At 39.3% G+C, this 25,580-nt stretch overlaps 1 protein-coding gene across 2 annotated transcripts; it reads left to right on the forward strand.

Moving 5' to 3' along the window:
• Positions 1–3,729: 3,729 nt before the first annotated feature.
• Positions 3,730–17,820, forward strand: LPAR4 (lysophosphatidic acid receptor 4). Of its 2 annotated transcripts, XM_064278595.1 has the most exons (3): positions 3,730–4,157; positions 4,848–4,897; positions 14,100–17,820. In XM_064278595.1, exon 3 carries the CDS (start codon positions 14,175–14,177, stop codon positions 15,285–15,287), a length of 1,113 nt encoding a protein of 370 aa, XP_064134665.1. In that variant the 5' UTR covers positions 3,730–4,157; positions 4,848–4,897; positions 14,100–14,174; the 3' UTR covers positions 15,288–17,820. The 2 variants fall into 2 exon arrangements, with proteins under 2 accessions (XP_064134665.1, XP_003412756.1); XM_003412708.4 differs by lacking the exon at positions 4,848–4,897.
• The last annotated feature ends 7,760 nt before the right edge of the window (positions 17,821–25,580 follow it).

The raw sequence follows: 25,580 nt of genomic DNA on the forward strand, positions 1-25,580 counted from the left end.
ATTGTGTGGTTGTCCACCATTTAGTGATCTGCTGTGAATATCCTACGTGCTGTAAATCCTACCTCTATGATATTATGAGGCAGGATTAGAGGCAGTTATGTTAATGAGGCAGGGCTCAATCTTCAGGATTCGGTTGTTTCTTGAGTCCATTTCTTTTGAGATATAAAAGAGAGAAGAGAGGAGAGGGACCTCATTACCAGCAAGCAAGAAGAGCCAGGATAGGAGTGGAGCTTGTCCTTTGGATCTGGGGTCTCTGTGGTGAGAAGCTCCTAGACCAGGGGAAGATTGACGACAAAGACCTTCCACCAGAGCCCGACAGAGGTAAAAAGCTTTCCCCTGGAGCTGGTGCCCGAATTTGAATTTCCAGCCTCCCAAACTGTGAGAGAATGGAAGTTCTCTTTGCTAAAGCCATCCACTTGTGATATTTCTGTTATAGCAGCATTAGCTAGCTAAGACAGAATTTGGTACCAGACGAGTGGGGTGATACTCTAACAAACAAATACCTGCAATGTGAAAGCAGTTTTGAAACTGTGAATGGGTACAGACTGGAAGAGTTTTAAAGAGCCTAATAGTAAAAGTCTAGATTGCCTTGAAGAGACTGTAGGTGGAATGATGGATATCAAAGACAATTCTGATGAGAACTCAGAAGGAAACGAGGAGAGGTGTAACACTGGAGACTGTGCAGATGATGAGAAGCAGCAACAGAGAAATGGTGGCAGCACAACCAGGAGTCCGGAATGAAACGACGAGGGAGCCAACCCAAGGAGTGAGAGAGAGTGCCTTTGTGCAGAAGCCTTCCTTGCAGAGTGGGGTGCTTCCAGGTTTGGCAACCCATGGAGCAAGAGAACTGAGTTCCTTCCAGCTGAGAATTACTGGCAGAGTGGGGTGCCTCCAGGCACTTCTTTATAGAGCGAAAGGGTTTTATAACACTTGCCCACGCAGGGCAGACTCCAGGATGGCCCAAGAGGCCAAGAAACTAGGAAGCAGAAGCTGCAGAGACAAAGAGCACAGGAATAAGAGCTGTCTCAGTCTCAAAGGGTAGGGTCACGATCTCTGGGGTCTCAAAGTGTGGAGCCATGGCCTTTGGGGTTTCAAAGGATGGGGCCACAGCCTCCTAGTATTCAAAGAGTCAGATCTTCATCATCTTGGTACTGGAGTGTAGGACTGCCTTTCTTGAGTGCCTGCAGGATGAGTCCAAATCAGCTGCCCAAAGCTGAGGGGGCAGGACTGCCATGCCCTATGGGCAGAAGAATGAGGCCTGTTGGGGCTGAAGAGTAGGGTCACCACTCACATGAAGTAGGAGAATGGGGCTGCCCAAGTGCAAGGGAGCAGAGTTGGAATACCAGTGGGCCTGGAAGGCAAAGCTGAAGCCCAGAGCTGAGGGGCCTCTTCTCAGAATCGGGAGAGTGTAACCGACACGAACAGCCTAGAAGGCAGAGCCATTGCCTAAATGGTCTCAGAGAACAGAGGATTATTTTCAAGACCTGAGAGCTAATGTAATGTGTTCTGCCGACTTGCTTGGTACCTGTTGTTCCTTCCTTCCCTCCAATTTCTCCCATTTGTAATGGAAATGTCTACCCTGGGCCTGTTCCACCACTGTACTTTGAAAGCAGATAACTTGTATTCTAGATTTCACAGATAAAGAGGAATTTTGTAGAAGGTGAGATTTTGGACTTGTAGTCGATTTAAGACTTTTGGGATGATATGATAAAGTTAATGTGTTTTATATGTGACAAGAACGTGAATTTGGGGGGCCAATGGGTGGAATGTTGTGGATTGAATTGTGTTCCCCAAAAATATGTGTCAAATTTGCTAGGCCATGATTCGCAGTATTGTGGTTGTCCACCATTTTGTGATCTGATGTGAATATCCTATGTGTTGTATATCCTACCTTTACGATGTTGATGAGGTAGGGTTAGAGGCAGTTATGTTAATGAGGCAGGACTCAATCTACAGGATTCAGTTTTATGTTTAGTCAATTTATTTTGACATATAAAAGAGAGAATTGAGCAGAGATGGGAGGTTCCTCATTACCACCAAGCAAGAAGAGCCAGGATAGGTGTGGAGCTCATCTTTTGGATCCAGCGTCCCTGTGGTGAGAAGCTCCTACACCAAGGGAAGATTGATGACAAATACCTTCCACCAGAGCTGACAGAGATAGGAAGACTTCCCCTGGAGCTGGTGCCCTGAATGTGGACTTCTAACCTCCTAAACTGTGAAAGAAAAAAATTATGTTTGTTAAAGCCGTCCACTTGTGATATATCTGTTATAGTTAGGTAACTACGACAGCCTCATCTCCATCTTCTGCTTCATTATGGAACTTACTCTCTATACAACATTAATTTTTTTCACAATTTTCCATTGGTGTCTCCCTGTTCCACATGTCTTTGTGTCACCAGCTAGCCTATGAGGTTTTGCAGGGAAGGGACTATATCTTCCTTTTGAGAACTGGCCAATGTTGGTCCAGCATAGAGTAGGTTAATGACCACTTGTGGAGACGAAGACAATGTTAGCAACTGGCAGATATAGACAAACTTGAGATAAGTGGAGAGGGGAACAGAAAGGGCAGAGATAGGGATAGGAGTGGGGGAAGAGCAAAGAATAGGCTTTTTAGAGTGAGCCCGAAGTAACAAGGCTGGTATCAGCTTCACACTGGTATGTTTACTGGCCTTCACTGTTTTTGAGAGTAGCCACAATAGAACTGAAGACATAAGGAGAATAAACAAACCTGAAGCATGTCTTATTTGGGAAGCAGCTTCATTATGCAGACTGTAGTTTTGAGGGAGGCAGAAGATTCACCCCAATTCTCCAGGGGCATAGCTTTGCCCAGAGAAAGAAAAAACCTTGTCCCTGGCTGGAGAGTTTCATTCTAGAGAAGGAGGAAGGGTTGCTGTTGTTGGTGGTGTTGATAGTGGGTGGAGGTAAAGGCTAGAGGGAAGTGCAGGTGGAGGAGAAGGGCATGCAATGAAGTTACAGATGGACAGTAAATTTCTTCAACAAATTCAGATCAGAGACAGGGAGGGAACGAAGGCAAAATAGAGAGGAAAGAAAGCAGTGTGGATTATCGAACCCATCAGCCTATGGGTGAAGAAATTGCGGAGAGAGGGGAGGAGGTGTACAATTTAAGATAACTACCTATTATAAACGGATTGCATCTATACTATTCATTTTGGTTTTTAGCAAACCTCAGAAAATTTCATGGTAATTAGACTTCCTGCCAGGCAGGTGTTCAAGAGAAGTGTAGACCCTCCTTTTGCCATGGAACACTCCCTGGTCTATAGTAGGCGGGTTTTAGAGCTCTGGGACCCCAGTTCAGTGGCTTAAATGAGTATGAATTTTATTTTTTGGTGGTGGTGGTGGTAGGTTCTAATTCTGCATAGTATAAGAATGTACTTATGGTACCTTTTCCCAGTCCCTTACTTATTTTTATCAATATCGTTGTAATTATTTCAAACAAGTTGGAGCAAACAGGGGCTGCTCATAACTGAAACACTCCTCCCGGTCCGGATTTTTGTCTCCTCCTCCTGCTCCTCATTAGAATTGTAAAGGAGTAAAGTTCCTGCTGTAAGGACAGGCACACTGGCTTTCTCTGTAGATTAACTGGTGAGAAAAGAAACTTTTTATATTATCAAGTGGCACTTAAGCTGCTAATTCTTGACTGCGAAAACTGCTTTTCCTGGGCAATGCTCTTTAAAGAAAAACTTCTTCAGTCCAGTGATTGGTGACGAAGGGAACGATGGAGCACAGGGGATGGGGCGGGATCTTGGCTCCTAATAATGCGTCCTTATCCAATGAAAAGCATTTCCTATTGAGACCCCCAAGAGCTCCCCCAGCTCTCAGCTCCAGCCCGGACTTTGGGCCCTTTCTTGTGTCCTGTTTGTTAAAGGCATGCCGGCAACAGCATTCTAGAGGCCAGTGCTTAACAAAGGGAAAGAGATAAATGTAAATAGGCTCACATTTTCAGGATGAGCGGTCTGCAGTAAGAAGCTGCGGCAGCTGAGAGCCTGCTACTTTTGGGCTGGGCTAACCTTTCCCTTTTTAAAAAAAAATGGATAAAAATATGCACTTTCAAAGTGCGAGTTGCCCGTTTACATGTTTACTAGCTAACTGTCTGCAGGCATGAGCACACTCTCTCATCTAGCACACTCTTTCTTGGGGTAAGTCTCTTTGAGAAAGATTCGATTTGGGCTTTGAGGGTGGGGGGACGGCATAACAAACTTCAGTGGAAACACTGATGCTTTGAGTGTGTGGGGGAAGGAACTAAACTTCAACCCTGAAGTTTTGACCAGGGATTGTCTTGTTGAATGGTAAAAACAAAACCGAACAAAAACGAAAAACAAGAATTTCTATTGTTTTGGCAATAATATTGCTTTAGTGGAAGAGATACAGGATTTTCAGGCTGCTGTTTGGTGTAAACACAGTTGTAATGAGCTGGCAGAGCAATTTAAAGACTTTTTTGGCTAGCTTTATATTTCTTCGATTTACAATTAATTTCAAACTAAATTAAGTTCTATTTTGATGAGATTTCTCTAGTCAAACTATACAAGACATGCTTTTGATGCTTAACTGATTTATGGAGAATGTGACATTTGCTATATTGAATAATTCATGAGCTTGACCATAAAGGAAAAAACGTGTTTGAATGAAAAACTAATTCTGGCATACGTTGAAATATGTGAAATTATATGCTGTTTGCCATACAAATGCAATAAACTATATTGTTTTTCTTGTTATATCTTAAATATTTTTTAACATTCTTAGTAAAAAGGTCTTGTAGAATTGATAAATATTATATTTCAGTTTCCTTGTTTTAGGAAACATAGCAATGTAACTTATAATTATTTCAGAGTGAAAAAAAGACCAGACAACTCCAAAGATTGGACTATTTCAGAGCTCGGTGAGGATTATTCACGGTACTACCTTACCAAATTGCACTTTTCTTTTTCCTTTACTAACATGAAGACATCAGTAATAATCTAAGCTCAAAATTATCCAGTGGCTTTGAAACTTTTCTTTTTAGAGCAAAATTCCATACAACATATCCCAGAACATAGACTATAAATCCCCTTGCCTTGTCACAGATGAAATGTTGAATGCTTGCTAAAATGGATGGGTTCAGGTGATACACTTGATGGTATCTACATTCTAAAGCATTTCCTGCCAATCAGAAATTCAAATAAAAGCCCTATTAGAACAACCAGATCTGCCTTCAGCCTTTTAAAATGTGTATGCTCTGAAAGTTAGAGACGACTGAGGAGATCCCTCACAGCAAAGCTCAGGCCAAGCTTAGGTAAAGCTTAATCTATTCAGTACCGTTTGAGGGAAAATGTGAGCACTGTTGCCCTTGCTATAGTTTGATCAGAGTCTAATTGTGTAGTTTCCTTTTGTCTGTTTAGGGTCATCATGTTTAGCCTGCTCTTGGCCTTCTGAAGGGGGAGGAAAAAAAAAACTATAATGTATTTTTGAATATTGGCACTGAAAATTAGGAGTGTGATAGGAGGCCACCCTTCACTGAGAATCCAACCTCACTTTTCATAGATATACTTATTGTTCTGATTGGTTATCAGAACAATGTTTAGAATAAATAGTCTGCCAAGTCTATATCATTAGGTTCTGAAGTATGATGATAACCTCATATTTTGAGGGGATAGGTGACAGGAAAACAGGAAGGAAGGGTTGAGGATTGAGACCTAAACAATTAGAGGTAATATGGGCATAAGGACAAAGAGATGAGGAAAATGAGGGCATTAGCAAGACAAGACACGAGGATATAAATGGCCTTTTGTTCTCAGTGACTTTTAGCTTCTGACACTAATTAATAATATTTACTGCGGATATTCAGATAAATATACCAATCATTTCATTGGGTCTAATAAAAATGTCCCTCCTCTTCTCAAACTTTGGAGGATTAAAATTTATATTTTTTGCAGCGACAAATGAGAGCAGATAAAAAACAACTAACTGGAAGTTACAGCCACTGAGGCCGCTGCCATGGCACCAGTTGAAGCCTTCTGGCAGTCAAAGCCAAAAATAGGAGAAGAGAAACTGAGGTCCAGAGAGAGACTGTGACTTGCTATCCCACAATTAGTTAGTGATGGGGCTGGATATGGCTTTATTGAATTTAGTACCAGATATGAGGGCGCCTTGGTGGCTCAATGGTTAAGCGCTCAGTTGCGAACGAAAGGTTGGCGATTTAATCAGCCCGGTAGCTTCATAGGAGAGTAGAGCTGGCGATCTGCTCCCACAGATTTCAGCCTAGGGAACCCTACGGGACAGTTCTACTCTGTCCAATGGGGTTTCTGTGAGTCCGAGTTGACTCTATATAAAAAGCTCTAGAAGAAAGAAACATTAACATTTTTGTCTTCCTTTAAGATAAACCAATAAAATAATATTCATTTCATTCTAGTAATACTACTTTCTGTAGGAGTGTGAAAATCAATTCTCCTTAATTTTAAGGTGATCTCAATGTATTTTAAATTGTCTAATTTGTTTTATTCATTTTGGTTCTTTTACATTAGAGAAACATTTCAGGACAGTGGGAGTATTGTTCAGCAGTCTACTTTGTTTATGCCACTCTTACTCAGAAAAGGGTGAGATGTGACAATAGTATATGTTTAGCACTAGCCGATGGCTCTAATTTACAGTCAGAGGCACTGACTACAATGAGCATGATCCAAATGCAGGTGCTATTTGTAAGAATTCCATTACAGTGTATTTCTGATTCTATGTAAATATCTGTGCGGAGTTGTAATTTGCAGATGTTACAGACATGCCACATTGGATAGGCCTAGGATATTCTGGTGAAGGCAGCAGTGATTGTCAGAGTGCTAACACCCAATAATGGAAGTGGGGAAAGAAAATAGGCTGGTGTGGGGGTGCGGTTAAGAGACAAGGCAGTGAAGGCCCCACCTGTTGTTTCCACTCTTCTTTCCTTTTCCCTTTTCAAGGCCCCTGCCCAATAGTAACAGTTGTTGCCAAGGAAAAGAGAAGAAAAGGAGAAAAAAAAGACATGTCAAAGAAACAATATAACTTCAGGCTAAAAAAGAAATCTTTGCTCACCCACTTTTAATGTAATGTATGTACCTTATGGAAGTGAAGGAAGTATTTTTATGCCTATTTGTCACTAAGTTATCTGTAAATGATTATGGATTACACAGACTCATGGGCTTTATGCTTCAGTCAATGTCACTAGCAAAATATGGCACAGTTGTCCCAGGTTTGAAAAATAAAATGTTATCTGCAATTCTCTAACAATGAAATACAAAGAATTTAGATACCACCATTAAATACATTGGCTTTCACTTCCTTTGATTTATATCATATAATAATTTTCTCTACCATACAATCTTGGTATACTTTTTATTGAAAATTCTCTTTATGGCACCCTATTGTGACATTCTATCTCACAAAATCCATTGGAGGAAATTCCTTACGAGGGTACCTCCAGAAAGTTCATTGATTACCCAAGTCTTGGATAAAATTGGTGCTAGAATTTGGTTTGAACGAATGTGGTAAGTACCACTCTCCTAATAATAGATTTCTGCACAAATTCTTAATTTTCATTCTTCAATATTCTTTGTAATCAATATTTCCATATGATTACAGTTTGTAGGAGCCAAAGATCCATAATGAGTGGAGGAGTGGTAACTGTTTATTGTAATCCAGGCAATTTGCGTATAGATGAATATTAATTCTTTGGCCCAAGACTTCTGTGCCACTGGGCTCACCTTTAGCAATGGGAGACATGGTGTTTATTCATATTATCAGGATGTGTTTCCAAGTAGGTCAGATGAATTTGTGTGCAAATATATAACTGATTTGTTTTCTTGAATATGTTAAGGATTTGTGGAATAAAGCTGAATTCCTAGTATAAGCCTTGCAGAATTTACAAATGAGCTCTTTTAGGAACACCCTAAAATTTCCCCCAAAGGGTCTGGAGCTTCTGCTGAGACAAGATGTTGAATATCAATACTTTAGACAATTTCTCTGCAGTTGTCTTACTCTATAACTAAGTGTTACAGAAAACTTTAGTAGGTCTGATGCAATATTTGGCTCCATTCTGTTTAGCACCAGACCATATTATTTCCAAGGATTAAGCTGTGTCATCAGGTGAAGGATTAGTAGAAGATTGGAGTATATTTTGGTGAAAAGAAAAAAAAATCAAGTTAATCACTGAGGAGAGGCTCTAATCAGGTTAGGGCCTATGTTAATTTGCTGCTCTCCTCAAATAAAATGGGGGAACAAAACAACTTTATATAATCTCAGTGCAAACCAGGTTCCATTTAGGGAAGCCATTATTAAAAGTAAATTTCTTGCATCAAAAATAAATGAGGCCTATCAATATAAACATTTGGTAATTAGGAAGGATTGCTTGAGATAGAGCTGATACAGATCAATTACCAACTCTGTTTCAAGGAGTGAAAATTTTAGCTGTTGTTTCCTTCACATGGAATGTCGTAAGTCTAGGTTGTGTTTGGAAGGCTATTATGAAACATTAACCAATGCATACGAATGTCAATTGGAACCATGTGTATGATTGTGACTTGTGCCTGTGACTTGGCCTAGATTTCCTGAAAGTGTCTTATCTCTTAGCAGCTTCTCATTTGAAAAGCAACATTCTGGAACATATTCTCTATTACTCTATCAGAATGGTTCCGAGCTGTAGTTTTTCACAGCATTCGTGTATTTTTTTAGTTTACTTCACTGCTAGATATTTATAGGCGAGGATACAATAGGTCTCAACTTCCTCTGAAACCTATTGTGTCGACTTTCATAATCTTCTACCAGAATAGAAAGAGGAAATGCTCTGGGGATCAGAAACACTCTGACCTGACTCAAGCTCATTAAAATGTGACCAAAACAAGAGAATCTGAGTATACTCTGCCTTCAAGGCCTTGGCTTCTTGAGCTCTGGACTGCCTTCTGAAGAGAGCAAAAGCAAGCCAGTCTTCTAAGGTACTGGGCATATACCAGAAGTTAGAGTTTTTTGTTTAAAAAAAAAAATCCCAAAGATTTGCATTTAGTGAAATGAAGGTATTTAGATATTTATCCTTATAGGGCCAAAAGGCTTACTCTACTTCCTCCAGGATCCCTAAAGAACTCAAACGTAGTATATTTTATTACCACTAGAAATTTTGGAAAAAAAATTGTGAGCACTACTATGAACTATCCTAATCGACTCCATATGTGTAGGTCAAAGTTAAGAATTCATTGAGGATCAGATTTCTTTTTGGTCAGCCTCCAGGTGACCTGCTTCCTGACCATTGTCAATGAAAATATATCGACTCAACACTCTGAACCTCTTAAGTGATCAATTGTTGAAATAATCAGCTGCAACGGTCTTCACAAGAAAATAGTCTAATGCTCCTTGCAGTGGAAGTTGTAATTAACTGCGTCAGCCTATTTTTTCCCCTTCTTCATCTCATCTGAAGCACATGCTGGACCTTCGCCTCCATTCAGTGTGCAGTATGCTAGCCATTTAGGAAAATCTAGTGGCTAAAAACACTCTGTTTCTTTTAGTCAAAGTGCCATGGCTAAAAGCCCATTCCTTGGGCCAGTCAGAAAGGAGATCTTATTTCTGTATATCACTGGTTCTTCTTCAGAATCAATTTAAGAGCCAAATGCCTCTCAGATTACTTACCATAGCTCCATAGGAGATATTTCTTTGGGGGGAACCTCCTTGGTTGCCCTCCTATGAATAAACTGTGTACTTAAGGTTGAAACTCAAGGGGAGCTCTCTGAGGTACAAGTTGTACATGGCATTAGGAGAAAGATGTGTTGCTAATATGAAGCTCAGGATACCAAGAAAAACTGAGATATGTTTCCAGTTGTGTTGGCGGGGCAGTGGAGGTGGGGGGCGGAGGCAGGGAGAAAGAAACAAGCTTCTATGATGTTTCTTTGTGGTTAAGTAGGGCTGAATCCTGGCAAGTTCATAAAGCTACTCACAAGCCCCGTTGAATCCTCCTGGCCTCAGCTGTGAGGCTCAGAGTTAATATTTATACAGGGAAGAGAAACAGTATAGCCAAGTTACAGACTGAACCAGTGTCTGAATCAGAAATAGAACTCCTTGCTCCCAATGCTGTGTTAAGTCCCAGCACCACACCCTCACTGTTAGACAGCAAAGGTGTTGTGTGTTCTACCAAGGGAGAGCTATGAATAGGGTCATAGTGGCAGTTTTCCCATACCCTCTCTTCAAGATTGAGAAGAGACTGTAATGCTTTCTTGCTTGTGGTTGGTTCTTTCCCACAGAATCTGATTACTCAAAGCAGCAGAGCAGAAGTGACAGGCATTTGCAGACTGCCTCCTGTGAATATAGTTTATAAAACCTGTTGCTGTTGAGTCCATTCGGAATCATAGCAACCCTAGAGGACAGAATACAACTGCCGCATAGGGCTTCCATGGCTGTAAATCTTTACTGAAGCAGACTGCCATATCTTTCTCCCACGAGTGGTTTATGGGTTCAAACTGCTGACATTTCGGTTAGCAGCTGAGTGCTTAACAACTGCGCCATAGGGTATACTGGAGAACATAAAACTGAATGGGAACATAGGGAGACAATGCTCACCTATTTGAAACACACCATCTTGGGAAATACAAAATGGTACATAGCCAGTGGAGCCCTGGTGGTGCAGTGGTTAAGCTTTTGGGTGCTAACCAAAAGGTCAGCAGTTCGAATCCACCAGCAGCTCCTTGGAAACCCTATGGGGCAGTTCTACTCTGTCCTATAGGGTTGCTATGAGTCGAATTGACTCGATGGCGGTGAGCTTTTTGAGTGAGTTAGAAGCATGGTGTGTAAGAGGGGTCATCAAAGGAAATCTTAGCAGAGGTGAAAGTTCTTCCAATTTGAAAGCGTTTTTCAAGTAAAACAGACTGTTTATTGTAGAAGTCACATGCAAACAGACCATACTGGCTTTAATATTAGGGATCTTGTAGTTCCACAGTTGCTTTAGATGGTGTGACTATGTTAGAGGGACATTTCTTTGGCTTTCTTGATTTTTTTCAACAATGAAATCATTCTTTTTGAATGTGAATAATGGTCTTAGGGTAAAAAAGACCTCTGAATTAATGGGTAGTAAGTGGGGTGTTAAAAATAAAATATAAAGTGGTTTTAGTAGTTGAAAAATTTGCCATTCTCCTTTTTCTTCTGCCACTTCACTGGTGAAACTAATAAGCTGTAAAAACTTGGGTGTACAGCCCCCAAAGTGAGATCTGAACACCATTGACTGAGATTTTCCACACTTATCCCATTTCTGCTGATTAGTGTCAGTGACCTTAAACAGAATGATAAAAAAAAAAAAAATGTTATTCTGTATGAGAAACCTGAAAGGAGTGAGAAGAAGAAAGCTAGAGAGGGTGGAATTGGAAGAGTTGATGTGGACTGGAAATACCTCCCAAGGTCCCAAATTCAAATTAGATGGCAGCACTGACCTCTCCCCCAGCAAGGCTCTTTTTTTCTTTATCTTCTCTTCCTCACTTTCTCTCAACTCCCCAGTTTTTCTTTCTCTGATACTTTCTTTTTCACTTCCTCTCTTACTACCTTTCCTTCCATATTTTATTTCTCCCTCTTATGGCTTTTTTCTCCTGCACCTTCTTTGTTCAAGGTTCCTATTTTACTCTGCTTTTGCATATCAAGGTTGCTTCTTACAAAAGATGAACCAGGCATATGATTTGAATGGCTAAGAAAGAATATGATCTTGGCACAGAGTCAGGCACTCCATGAAGATTTGTTGAATGAAACTTTAGAGGTATCAAGTTTCCAATTTTAATTTGAAAACCTTAGCTATTAAAAACAACACTTTGCTTTGTACCCCATATTTTTAAAGCACTATAGAGAATGAATTTTTTTTCTCAAGCTAAATAGTTTTTTCTCAAGCCAAACACTAGTTGAAGTGACTTTAGGCCTCTGTACCTCTGGCAGGTTGCCCCTTCCATTTCCCTCCCTCTTATATACAGAGGCTCTTTGACCTGTTTCCTGTGAGTTGGAAGCAAAAAGAGTAATTTAAGGAGAAATCACTTCAGAGAAATGTCTTTCATATTTTAAAACATAATCATGTGAAAAGCCATGACTGAATATGTCAGAGGACAAAGACCATTTTTATTCCATATCCTTCTAGTTTAAAATAATTCTTTCAGCAGCTACTAGTCCATACTGTATTATACCTACACCAAGCCAAACCCATTGCCATCAAGTCGATTTAGACTCATAGTGACTGTCTTAGTCATCTAGTGCTGCTGTAACAGAAATACCACCAGTGGATGGCTTTAACAAAGATAAATTTATTTCATCACAGTAAAGTAGGCTAAAAGTCCAAATTCAGGGCGTCAGCTCCAGGGGAAGGCTTTCTCTCTCTGTCGGCTCTGGAGAAAGGCTTTCTCCTCAATCTTCTCCTGGACTAGGAGCTTCTCTGCACGGGAACCCCAGGTCCAAATGATGCGCTTTGCTCCTGGTGCTTCTTTCTTGATGGTATGAGGTCCCCCCTCTCTGCTTGCTTCCCTTTCCTTTTATCTCTTGTAAGATAAAAGGTGGTACAGGCCACACCCCAGGGAAACTCCCTGTACACTGGATCAGGGATGTGACCTTAGGAATGGTGTCACAGTCCCGCCCTAATCCTCTTTAACGTAAACTTATAATCACAAAATGGAGGACAAACACACAATACTGGAAATCGTGGCCTAACCAGGTTGACACATATTTTTTGGAGACACAATTTAGTCCATGACAGTGACCCTGTAAGACAGAGTAGAGTTGCCCCCCATAGGATTTCTAAGGCTGTAATCTTTATGGAAGCAGACTGCCACATCTTTCTCCTGCAGAGTGGCTGGTGGGTTCAAACCTCTGACCTTTGGATTAGCAACTGAGGTCTTTAACCTCTGTGGCACTAGGGCTCCTTATAGTGTATTTATAAAAATTTATAGAGCACATTAAATGGACAGTCCCTGTCCAGTGACAGCTGTTGACCTAGAGAATGCTGATAAGATTTCTACATGCACCTTGGAATGATGTTGGCCCAGATACACCATGAGGATGATTAAGTCAATGACTGCAACATGTATAAATGGTGGCAGGCAGAGGGCATCTAACTGGTCAGTTCAGAATTTTACAGTGGGGTACGAAGATGGCTCTTCACGTCAAATCCACCTCTCACATCTCACTTGTATTTGGCCAGAAAAGGCTTCATTGATCAGGGCCATTTTAGGAGCTGAAGACATGGAAGTAACTGATAGAATGGACAAGGAGAGAGGGAGAAGGAATCTTGGAAAGGGGACTATGATCTGCAGAAGAGAAACACTGAGGTTATTTGAATTATTGCTCTAGAAAGGCCGTGTAATACAAGGAAACATCTTTTTAGCCAGAAGCTTCAATTAACTGAGGGATCCCTGCTTTCTGAATTTGTGTTTCAGAACAAAAAAGCAGATCAGCAATTTACTTCAGGAGTTTAGTCAGAATTTTTTTTTTAAATCATGTTCTGGGGGTCCCATATCCACATGTAGTCTTGTGCAATAGAATTAATACTTGAACAATGGGGTCCAGTAATATTGGAGAGCAAACAATACACTTTAGAGTAGTTAAAAAATCTAAAGACCTGAATTCTGGCTCTGACTCTACCATTTACACTGTCTTCCAATTCTGACATCCTATAATTCTAAGTTACATAAGCCTCAGTTTCTACTTCTGTAAAATAGTTATAATTCCTGTCTTGCCTTCCACATGAGGTTCATGTAAAGATCAAATAAAACACTGCTTCTGAAAGGACTTTGAAAGTTGAAAAGTGCCATATAAATTCCAAGGTATTAGCATTATTCTTTAACTATCAGTTTTTCTTTGTTTGTTTTTCTTTCTTGAACTCTCAAGTAACCAACACCTTATTCCTGTTCATTACAGTGCTACAGTATTGCACTTATTACATTCAGTGTGGTCACCCCCACTCCTGCAACACATCCTGATAGTATTTTTTACATATGTTAGGTGCTCGAAAGTACTTGTCAAACCAAATTGAATGCGTATTGTATTCCAATCTGAGTGAACAGAATATCTTTTAATCCTTAAAAATAATGCATGAAAGGTATATTTGATTATTGGTTCCATCTTTTCTCCCACAGGAAGAAAATATTTCTTACCAGTCCGTAGTCTCAGAGTGGTGAACTCCTGCAGCTAGCAGGCCTCCTGAAAGATCCATGGGTGACAGGAGATTCATTGACTTCCAATTCCAAGATTTAAATTCAAGCCTCAGACCCAGGTTGGGCAATGTTACTGCCAATAATACTTGCATTGTTGATGATTCCTTCAAGTATAATCTGAATGGTGCTGTCTATAGTGTTGTATTCATCCTGGGTCTGATAACGAACAGTGCCTCCCTGTTTGTCTTCTGCTTCCGCATGAAAATGAGAAGTGAGACCGCCATTTTCATCACCAATCTGGCTCTCTCTGATTTGCTTTTTGTTTGCACCCTACCTTTCAAGATATTTTACAACTTCAACCGCCACTGGCCTTTTGGTGACACCCTCTGCAAGATTTCTGGGACTGCATTCCTTACCAATATCTATGGGAGCATGCTTTTCCTCACCTGTATTAGTGTGGATCGTTTCCTGGCCATTGTTTATCCCTTTGGATCTCGTACCATTAGGACCAGGAGGAATTCAGCCATTGTGTGCGCTGGGGTTTGGATCTTAGTCCTCAGTGGTGGTATTTCAGCCTCTTTGTTCTCCACCACTAATGTCAACAATGCAACCACCACCTGCTTTGAGGGCTTCTCCAAACGTGTCTGGAAGACCTATCTGTCCAAGATAACCATATTTATTGAAGTTGTTGGGTTCATTATTCCTCTAATATTAAATGTCTCTTGCTCTTCTGTGGTGCTGAGAACCCTCCGCAAGCCTGCTACACTGTCTCAAATTGGGACCAACAAGAAAAAAGTATTGAAGATGATCACAGTGCATATGGCAGTTTTTGTGGTATGCTTTGTGCCCTACAACTCAGTCCTTTTTCTGTATGCCTTGGTGCGTTCGCAAGCCATTACCAATTGCTTGTTGGAAAGATTTGCAAAGATCATGTACCCAATCACTTTGTGCCTTGCCACTCTGAACTGTTGCTTTGATCCTTTCATCTATTACTTCACTCTTGAGTCCTTCCAGAAGTCCTTCTATATTAATACCCTTATCAAGATGGAGTCCCTGTTTAAGACTGAAACACCTCTGACCACAAAGCCTTCCCTTCCAGCTATTCAAGAGGAAGTTAGTGATCAAACAATGAATAATGGTGGCGAATTAATGCTAGAATCCACTTTCTAGGTACGACAACTGTCTTTGGGTCCAGATATGTATTTTCCTGTGCTATGAATAACAGAAGAGATTTAAAGGTAATGAGAATGAGAATAGAATAATGTACTGAATACAGTCAGATACATTTGTTTGAACATTTATTGTACATATGCTGTTTTGTTCAATAATTATAGGTCGAGTCTAATTACAGCCAAAAGGGATTGCCAAACTCTTTTGCTGGGATGGAATTTCAGTGTATCACATTATATAAGTGGCTGGTAGCCTTGACTTTAGAGATATGGATATTACTTAAAACCTTTAAAATGGTATTTTCATTCCAATAATATTTGGTAATTGGGTTGGGCCTATAAATATAGAACAAATTCAGGGATTTTTTTTTTTAATTTGTGTTACTACTGATATATGCTAGTCCTTTTCTTTTTTGAATTGTCATTGAGTTTGTTTTATCACAAGAACATATTTTAGCCTAACATTATTAGTAAGAAATGTATCAAATTCCAAAAAGCTGGCAAAATTCGTTGTGTGTATTTTGAAAGCAGAAAAAGAAACTGTGTTTGCATGAATATGGGTGGGAAGAAACAGAATTAACTGGATTTACACATTTGTAGTCACCAGCAGTATCAGTTTTTAAAAACCTGTCTTCTATTTTTTACACTACATTAGGATTTTCATATGGAAATTCCAAGCCAGAAAGCAGATAAATATGTGCCCAAGATAGGCAGAAAATGGAAAATCAAATAAAACAACAAAATGTCAATAAAAACACTAAACACCACCAAATATCTTTACTTAAAACTTCCATTTATCTGTGTTTCCGGAGACTGGGTTCTACAAAATATTGACTTTTTGTATGAAATTTTGGAACACATTGTAGCCAGAAAGCTGCTGAATTTGTGTCCAGGTCAGGAGCAAAGTGAAAAAAATAAATAAAGCAACAAAATAATAACAAAAATGTTCTTAAAATTTGCATTAATTTCTTTGGGAGAGGGGGGATAGAGATCTGTAACTTTAGAATACCAATTCTTCATATTAAATTTTGGAGCACAATATATCCAGAGAGCTGGTGAATTTGTGCCCACGTCTAAAACAAATTGAAAAATAAAATGAACAAACCAAAAAACCCACAAAATTACATTAATATTTTATTTATCCTTTGAGAATTATAAATTTAAAAATACTGTACTGTCTTTTGTACTAAATTTTGAGGCACAATGCAGCAAGGATGGTGAGACTACGTCTCACATACTTTGGACATGTTATCAAGAGAGATCAGTTCCTGGAGAAGGACATCATGCTTTGTAGAGGGCCAGCCAAAAAGAGGAAGACCCTGAACAAGATGGATTGACACAGTGGCTGCAATGATGGGATCGAGCACAGCAAGAATTGTGAGGATGGTGCAGGACCGGGCTGTGGTTTCATCATGGTGTACGTTGGGTCACTATGAGTCAGAATCAGCTCGACTGCACCTGACAACAACAACAACAAAAATGCAACTGGAAATCTGTAAATTTGTGCCCAGATCAGGAGAGAATTGAAAGATAAATAAATAAAACAAAATGAAATTTAAAAAACCACAAAAAATTAGAACTTCCTTTTTTGAGGACCAGTAAACTTACAAATACTGTACTATAACTTTCATATAATATTTTGGATCATAACGCAGCTAGGAAGCTGCCAAGAGGGGAATTTTTTTTTTTTTGCTTTGTTTTTGGTTTTTAAAATTTAAAATTACAAAATAATAACAAAAAGTAAAAATTTTAACACGAAAAAGAAATTCTTAAAAATTTCATTAGCCTTTATTTTTCTTTCTGATGATATATAAATTTAATAACACTAAAATTTTTAAGTAAAAACCTTTGTGCATAACGTAACTTTAAAAACTGCTAAATCTGTGCCATGGAGCCCTGGTGGTATAGTGGTTAAGAGCTTGGCTGCTAACCAAAAGATCGGCAGCTCAAATTCATTCACCAGCCGCTCCTTGGAAACCCTATGAGGCAGTTCTACCCTGTCCTGTAGGGTCGGTATGAATCAGAATCAACTCGACAGCACCCGAAAACAACAACAAAATTTGTGCCTGAGTTAGGAAGTAATCGAAAAAATACAAAAACGACAAAACAATAATGAAAGTGAATTCTCAAAATTTGCATTATTTTTCCTCCATGATTTAAAGTCCTAAAAATAATCATACATTGTATTGTCTTGTGATGAAAGGTTATAGATGAAATATATAAGATGCTAAGTAGTCTGAGTTAGATGAAATTAGGTTAATTCAGTTGTTAGGTTCAGTTACATTGTAAGGTCAAATTAGCAATCAAAGTATGAATAATGTTTTTGTTCCCTTTGGTATTCTTTCTTTTCCATTTCTTGTAAGTGTAAATTATATGTGAACTATTGCTTGTGCTCTTGGCTCTTAAAATTATGAAATTTTAAGATTATGACATCAAATTATTTAATAAGACATCTTAATCAAATTGACAAAAATATATCAATAAATCATTTTCCTTTTGTGTAATTTCCATTTTTAGTTTTGTTTATTTTTCAATATTTCACTTTCTTCTAAGTAATTTCCATTTTTATAGTTAATATAACTTGCTAAAATAATAGAAACTTTTTCATATGAACAATGTAATCAACAAAATTAATGTATACCTAAATGTAAAATTGACTTTTATTTTACATTTAACACCAAAAGCAGCAGTGCAGTTGTAACTACAACTTGGACCTTAAATACTTATTAATGTAATAAAATATATTTAGATTGTAGCAGTTACACTTTGGTCAGTTATTTATTCAATTTTGCCTTTATTTGTGGGCATCCAAAATACATCTTTTCTATATCTGCAAGAAATACCTTATTAGAGTATATTTGATATCAAATCAATTCCAATACCTCATTTTTGAGACTGTCTGAAACCTAATGCAGAATTGGCAAATGAGAAGTCCCTGGGTGACTTTTCAAGAGATCAGGATAAAATCTAACTCCTCTCTTCCCTGATTTTTCTAACTTGGCTTTGATTTATTTGGGATTTCTAGCCAAGCTGACTTTTTAATCTGATTTCTAGGATTTGATGAAATAACTTAGGGCAACAACTGGGGGGCCTGGGGGAAGTCTGGGTGAACAGACTATTTGACAGCAATGAGAGCTAGTTGACCAGCTGATCGATAACTGAAACAGGTGGTGATCCCAGTTTAGCAGCACAGGAAATTAATAATCCTTGTGCTCATGCCTCCTAACTCTCAAGGAAAGCAATGGCATCCCAAAAACCACATTGTGCATTGCTTCCCCATGAAATGACAGCAAACTCTGGCTTTTCTGACATCATGACCATTGCCAGCCCTAGGCAACGATTAAAATTAAAGGAAGTTTGTCGTTAATGATCCTCTAGGCCAGGTCCTCAGACTTCTAGGCCAGGTCCTCAGACTACTAGGGGCTGAGGTCTTTTGTTTCAAGAGCCTGTCTGCCGTCTTCTACCTCCTGTCCCCGCTTACAAATTCTTGCAGCTTCTGTTTGGTACGGTTCCCCGAACTTCATGATCTCTACCTGTCTTTCCTGTGGCACTTGTGCTCCCCAACATCTCTCTCCACCTCCTCCAGAAATATGGCTTCTTTGTAGACCAAAAACAATATAACCAATATAGACACTTTTTTATCAAGATAGTGACAGTTTGAGCATATTCACACCTCTGTGCATGATGGATCCCTTCACCCACTTTTTTAAATCTTGCACTTTAAGTATTTGCATTTTAAGGAAAGAGTCTGGTTAATTTAAATCATTGTCCAAAGCAGGGTGAGGGTGGCAAGAGATGACTGTCTGGTAGATGGTAAATCACCCTTCGAGCCCCAGCCTCCTCAGCCTCCTTACAGAGCCTCTGCACTGCAAATTTCCTGCCCTGCTCTCTCTCTTTGTTTTTTAAATAATGTTTTACTGTGTTTTCGGTGAAGGTTTACACAGCACTTTAGGTTCCCATTTAACAGTTTCTGCACAAATTGTTCAGTGACCTTGATTACATTCTTAACAATGTGTAAGCATTTTCATTATTTTCCTTCTGATTGTTTCATTTCCATTAGTCTAATTTCACTGTCCTCTTATATTATCATCTTTGTTTTAAAGTAATTTTTGACCATTTGGTCTCATATAGGTGAGTTTTTAAAGGAACACAGTACTTACAGGTGATATTCATAATTTTGTGAGCCAGTTTGATATTTAGCTACAAGGTGACCTCAGGAATTAGTTTCAGTTCAAGGTTTGAAGAGTATCTCAGGGCAATAGTCTCAGAGAGTCCTCCAGTCTCAACCAGCCCAGTAAGTTTTTTTTTAAGAATTTGAGGTTCTGTTCCATATTTTTCTCCCATTTTACCAAGGTTCATCTATTGTGGCCCTGATTAGAACAGTTGGTAGTGCCAACCAGGCACCATCTAGTTCTTCTGGTCTCAGGGTAGATGAGGCCATGGTTCCTGAAGACTATTTGTCCTGTAAACTGGTTTCTTCTTTGAGCCTTTGGTTTCCTTCCTCCTCTTTTGCTCCAAATGAGTAGAGACCAATAGCTGTATGTTAGATGGCTGCTGGAAGCTTTTAAGATCCCAGACACTGCTCACCAAGCTAGGATGTAGAACGTAACTTTATGAATTATTGTATGCCAGTTAACCAAGATGTTCCATGAGACTATGGTCCTAAATCTTCAAACCCAGAAAACTAATCCCAAGAGGTGTTTGGTTATGTCTAAGAAGTATCCATAACTGTGCCTCCTATGTGCTTTATTATATATATAAATACATGTGCATACAGTCACACAGATGCATACACATATGCATATACCTATATCTATACACGGAGCTCTGGTGGCACGGTGATTAAGTGATGTGGCTGCTAACCGAAAGGTCGGCAGTTCAAATCCACCAGCTGCTACTTGGAAACCCTATAGGGCAGTTCTCTGTCCTATAGGGTCGCTATGAGTTGGAATCGACTCTACAGCAATGGGTTTTTACAGTATATATGTACACATATATACTGACCTATACACAAATATGCCTACATACAAACATATGTATCCACATATATATTTTTCGGTTGTTTTTGCTGCTGTTTCAAATTTATGTATGCCATAGCAATTCCAACAGGGCCTTTTTTCTTGTGTACATTTTAGTGACATTGTTTACCTTCATCAGGCTCTGTACATTTCACCCTCATTAGGTATTAACTTTCTGTAAAAATGGTGTGGAGGCAGTGTCTGACCTCTCTCTTCACAAGGGGGAAGGATAATCAAGACCAACAGCCCAAGGCTGATTCCTATGAGTCGGAGATCAGACACACCTCCTCTCTCTGCCAGCTTTACCCATTCTGACACCAACCGTCCCTCCCAAGGCACTTTCTACTCCTCTGCTGGGTGCGGTAATTCGTTGCAATGGCCACACAGAACTCGCAGACAATACTTAGGATTATGGGGTTGATTAGGGAAGTAACAGGTTACAATTCAGGTTCAGGAACACTCAGAATACAGTTCTTCCATCAGGACAGCCTCTTCCCAACCATGCTTGCAGGCACGCCTCTCCTTGGCCCTTAGTCTCTACCCAAAGGCACTCAGCTTTGTCTTTCTGTGGGCTGAGAAGCCCACCATGCCATCTCCTGCTTCCAGGTTTCTGCTACCACTTTTCGCTGACTTCAGTGTTACAGCTCTCTCTCTGTCTTTCAGTCTCCTGTTTCCAGGAGCTTCTCAGTACAGAGATCCTGGGTCCGATGGACATACTCTCTGGTCCTGGCTGTTCTTCCTTGTGGTGGTACGATCTTCTCTTTCCCGCCCCTGGGGTGGCTCACCTCAAGCCCAGCAGATGGCAAAACTGGCCAATCTCCTTGGTGGGCCACAATTACCCTATCACACAGTCCCACCCAATCACCTGGTCGGGAGTTATAAGACCCCGTCAAGAAAGGCCACACAAAAATCATCCATTGCATCGTACTTTCCCACCACCAAAAATAGCAAGTGTCTTCTATCTAGAGAGTGAATCCCCCTCTCCCCATCCTTGGTGACCACTAATGGACATTAAAAAACAAACAAAGTCTGTTGCCATCGAGTTGATTCCGACTCAGAGAGACCCTATAGGACAGAGTAGAACTGTCCCATAGAGTTTCCAAGGAGTGCCTGGTGGATTTGAACTGCCAACCTTTTGGTTAGCAGCCATAGCTCTTAACCACTATGCCGCCCGGGTTTCCTAATGGACATTTGATTCTGTATATTTACCTGTTTCTGTCATTCCATAAAAGTGGGAACATACAGTATTTGTTTTTTTTTGTGATTGAATTATTTCACTCAACATAATGTCCTCCAGGCTCGTTCATATTCCACAAAGTTTCAGGAACTCATTTTTTTTTTTTATCACTGAGTAGTATTACATTGTATATGTGTAACATTTTGTTTATCCATTCATCCACTGATGGGCATTTAGGTTGTTTCCATCTTTTTGCTTTTGTGAATAGAGCAATTCCACCCCTAGGTATATACCCTAGGGATCTAGTAGAAGTGATATGAACAGACATATGCACACCTGGGAGTGGAATTGCTGGGTCATATGGTAACTCTACCTCTAGTTTTTTAAGGAAACTTCAGACTGCTTTCCACAATAGCTGTACCATGTTTCATTCCTACCAGCCATGGAGATGAAGATCAAAGATCACAGCCTTCAGTATGGATTGTACCTAAACATAAAGAAAACAAAAATCCTCACAAGTGAACCTATAAGCAACATCATGATAAATGTAGAAAAGATTGAAGTTGTCAAGGATTTCATTTTACTTGGATCCAGAATCACCAACCATAAAAGCAGAAGTCAAAAATCAAAAGACGCATTGCATTGGGCAAATCTGCTACAAACCCAGCCCAGTAGGGCCTCTTTAAAGTGTTGAAAAGCGAAGATGTCACCTTGAAGACTAAGGTGTGCCAGACCCAAGCCATGGTACTTTCAATAGCATTATATGCATGAAAAAGCTGGACAATGAATAGGGAAGACCGAAGAAGAATTGGTGCCTTTGAATTGTGGTGTTGGTGGAGAATATTGAATATACCATGGACTGCCAAAAGAATGAACAAATCTGTCTTGGAATAAGTACAGCCAGAATGCTCCTTAGAAGCAAGGATGGTGAGACTACATCTTACATACTTTGGACATGTTGTCCGGAGAGGTCAGTCCCTGGAGAAGGAAATCATGCTTGGTAAAGTACAGAGTCAATGAAAAAGAGGAAGACCCTCAATGAGATGGATTGACACAGCGGCTGCAACAGTGGGCTCAAGCATAACAACGATTGTAAGGATGGCTCAGGACTGGGCACTATTTAGTTTGTTGTACATAGGGTCATTATGAGCTGGAACTGTCTCGATGGCACATAACAACAACAACAACCAGCAATGAATGAAGGTTTCAGTTCCTCCACATATCCTCCACCACTTATTTTCCATTTTTTTTTTATCTTAGCCATCTTAATGGGAGTGAAATGGTATCCATTGTGGTTTTGATTTGTGTTTCTCCAATGGCTAATGATGTTGATCCTCTTCTCATATGACTGTTGGTAATCTGAGTATACTCTTTGGTGAAGTGTCTGTTCATGTCCTTTGCCCAGCTTCTGATTGAGTTATTTGTCTTTTTGTTCTTAAGTTGTAGAAGTTGTCTATATATTTCAGATATCAGACCCTTATCAGTTATACTGTTTCCAAAGATTTTTCCCAGTCTGTAGGCTGTCTCTTTGCTCTTTTGATACTTTTTTTTTGTGGGGGTTGTATGTGAGTATAAGTGGTATACTTTATTTAGTTATATTTGTACATTAGATATACAGTTTTATGAATTTCTCAAGTTGGGGGGAAAACAAATAAAACCTTAGCTTACTAAAAAAAAAAACTAACAAAGTGCTCTATATGGAATGAGGCAGATAGTGGACTCCTTTGGTCCTCTTTCCTTTCACTAAACTTGATGGGGAAAACCATACCCTAGTTAAATGCAACTCTTTTTATTCCAGGTCTTTAATGTGGCTGTCAGAGACCTGGTGGTGCAGTGGTTAAGAGCTCAGCTGCTAACCAAAAGATCAGCAGTTTGAATCCACCAGCTGCTCCTTGGAAACCCTATGTGGCAGTTCTACTCTGTCCTACAGGGTCGCTGTGAGTTGGAATTGATTTGACGACAACGATTTTTTTTTTTTTTAACATGACTGGACAGAATAACCAGCTATGCTTTTTGGTCTCATTTTATATTTGTGACCACCCCTTCACGTGGGTTTTTAGTTCTTCTCTGCAGTCTTGTAATATATCCCTTGTTGTTTTATCCTCCTACTGTTCATAGGCAACATCTCAAACCTCCAATACCTCTTCCTAATCTCAATCTCAGGTTATAGTCTTTGTTTCTTGTCTCATTGAGAAAATAGAGGGTCGAAAAAGAGCTTCATTTGCTTCCACTACCTCTCAAATCTCTTTTCTAACTGCATCTGTTACCAACTAATCTGACTTTCCTCCTGTAGCAGCAAATGAACTATTTCTGTGTCTATCCAGAGTCATCTCTCTAACTTGTGCAATAGAACTCTTTCCCTCTTGACTGCCTAGGGATATTGCTCCTGCTGTTGTACCTTCTCTCTCCTTCATTCATTTTTCCTCTCTACTGCATCATTGTATGCTGTAATAGCTCCCATCTTAAGAGTAAAAACCTCCATTAATCCCACATCCCTCTCCACTTATCGTCCTATTTCTTTGTTCCCCTTACAGCAAAGCAGCGTTCACAGATTTTCACTATGCATTGAACGTAAGCCATTGCAACATTTACCAAGGCTCTGTTATAGTATGGGTTTGAAAAATTTGTTTTGTTAAATACATTTGGTAAACACATAATGCTCTTGGATGTATGGGCATGTTAGCAAGTTAGGTTCTCTGAGATTTCTATAAGGAGTCAGTTTATACTTATTCTAAATTTATTTGAACACAGAACACTTTTAGCAAGATAACCTATTGCTGTTTTGGTACTTTTTTTGAATTTAATCTAAGAGCTCGGCTGCTAACTAAAAAGTCAGTAGTTTGAACCCACCAGCTTCTCCTTGGAAACCCTATGGGGCAGTTCTACTCCGTCCTGTAGGGTCGCTATGAGTCAGAATCAACTTGATGGCAACAGGTTTGGTTTTCTGGTTTTTGGTACTTCTTTTTTTGAACATAATTCGATAAATGCTTAACTACTCAATTGGTGATAAAGACTTTTGATGAACATAAGTATTTAACTTTTATAAGGTCCCAGTTATCTGTTGCTTGTTTTGTTGCTTGTGCATTTGTTTTTGTGTTTGTTTAGTCTATCATGGAAAAATATTAGGTTCCAAAGCATTGCTCCTATATTTTCTTGCAAGAACTTTATGGTTTTAAATTTAACATTTAGATCCTTGATCATTTCGGATTTGTTTTTATGTACGGTGTGAGGAATGGATCTTGTTCATTTTTCTGTATTTGGAAATCCAGTTTTGCCGGCACCATTTGTTGAAGAGATTGTTCCTTCCCCATTGAATGGCTTTGGCTCCTTAGTGGAAAATCAGTTGACCATACATGTTTAGATTTATTTCTGGATTTTAAATTCTATTCCATTGGTTTATGTTTCTATCATTAAATCAGTACCAAGCTGTTTTGATTACTGTAACTGTGTAATACATTTTGAGGTCATTAAGTGTGAGGCTTCCTGTTTTGTTCTTCTTCTTCAAAATTGCTTTGACTATTCAGAGTCTCTATCTATACAATATTGAGGATTTGTTTTTCCACGTCTGTAAAGAATGCTGTTTGATCAAAATTGCGTAGTATCTATGGATTGCTTTGGATAGTATTGACATCTTGCCTATATTAAGTCTTCCAATCCATAAGCATGGAATGTCTTTCCATCTATTTAGGTCTTTTTTAGTATTTTTCTGCAATGTTTTATAATTTTCATTATATAAGTCTTTCACGTCCCTGGGTAAATTTATTCCTAGATATGTTATTCTCTTAGATGCTATTGTAAATAGAGTTATTTTCTTAATCTCCTTTTCAGATTTCTCATTGCTGGTGTATAGAAACCTAATTTTTTTTGTGTGTGTGTTGACCTTGTATCCTGCAACTTTGCTAAATTCGTCTATTAGTTCTAGAAGCTTTTTAGTAAATTCTTCAGGATTTTCTGTATATAGGATCATGTCATCTCTGAATAGGTATAGCTTTACTTCTTTGTTTCCAATTTGGATATACTTTAGTTATTTTTCTTGCCTTACTGCTCTGGCTAGGACTTTCAGGACAATATTTATTAGTAGTGGTGATAATGGGCATCC

Source organism: Loxodonta africana, chromosome X (genome assembly GCF_030014295.1).
Source record: "Loxodonta africana isolate mLoxAfr1 chromosome X, mLoxAfr1.hap2, whole genome shotgun sequence".
Lineage (NCBI taxonomy): Eukaryota > Metazoa > Chordata > Mammalia > Proboscidea > Elephantidae > Loxodonta > Loxodonta africana.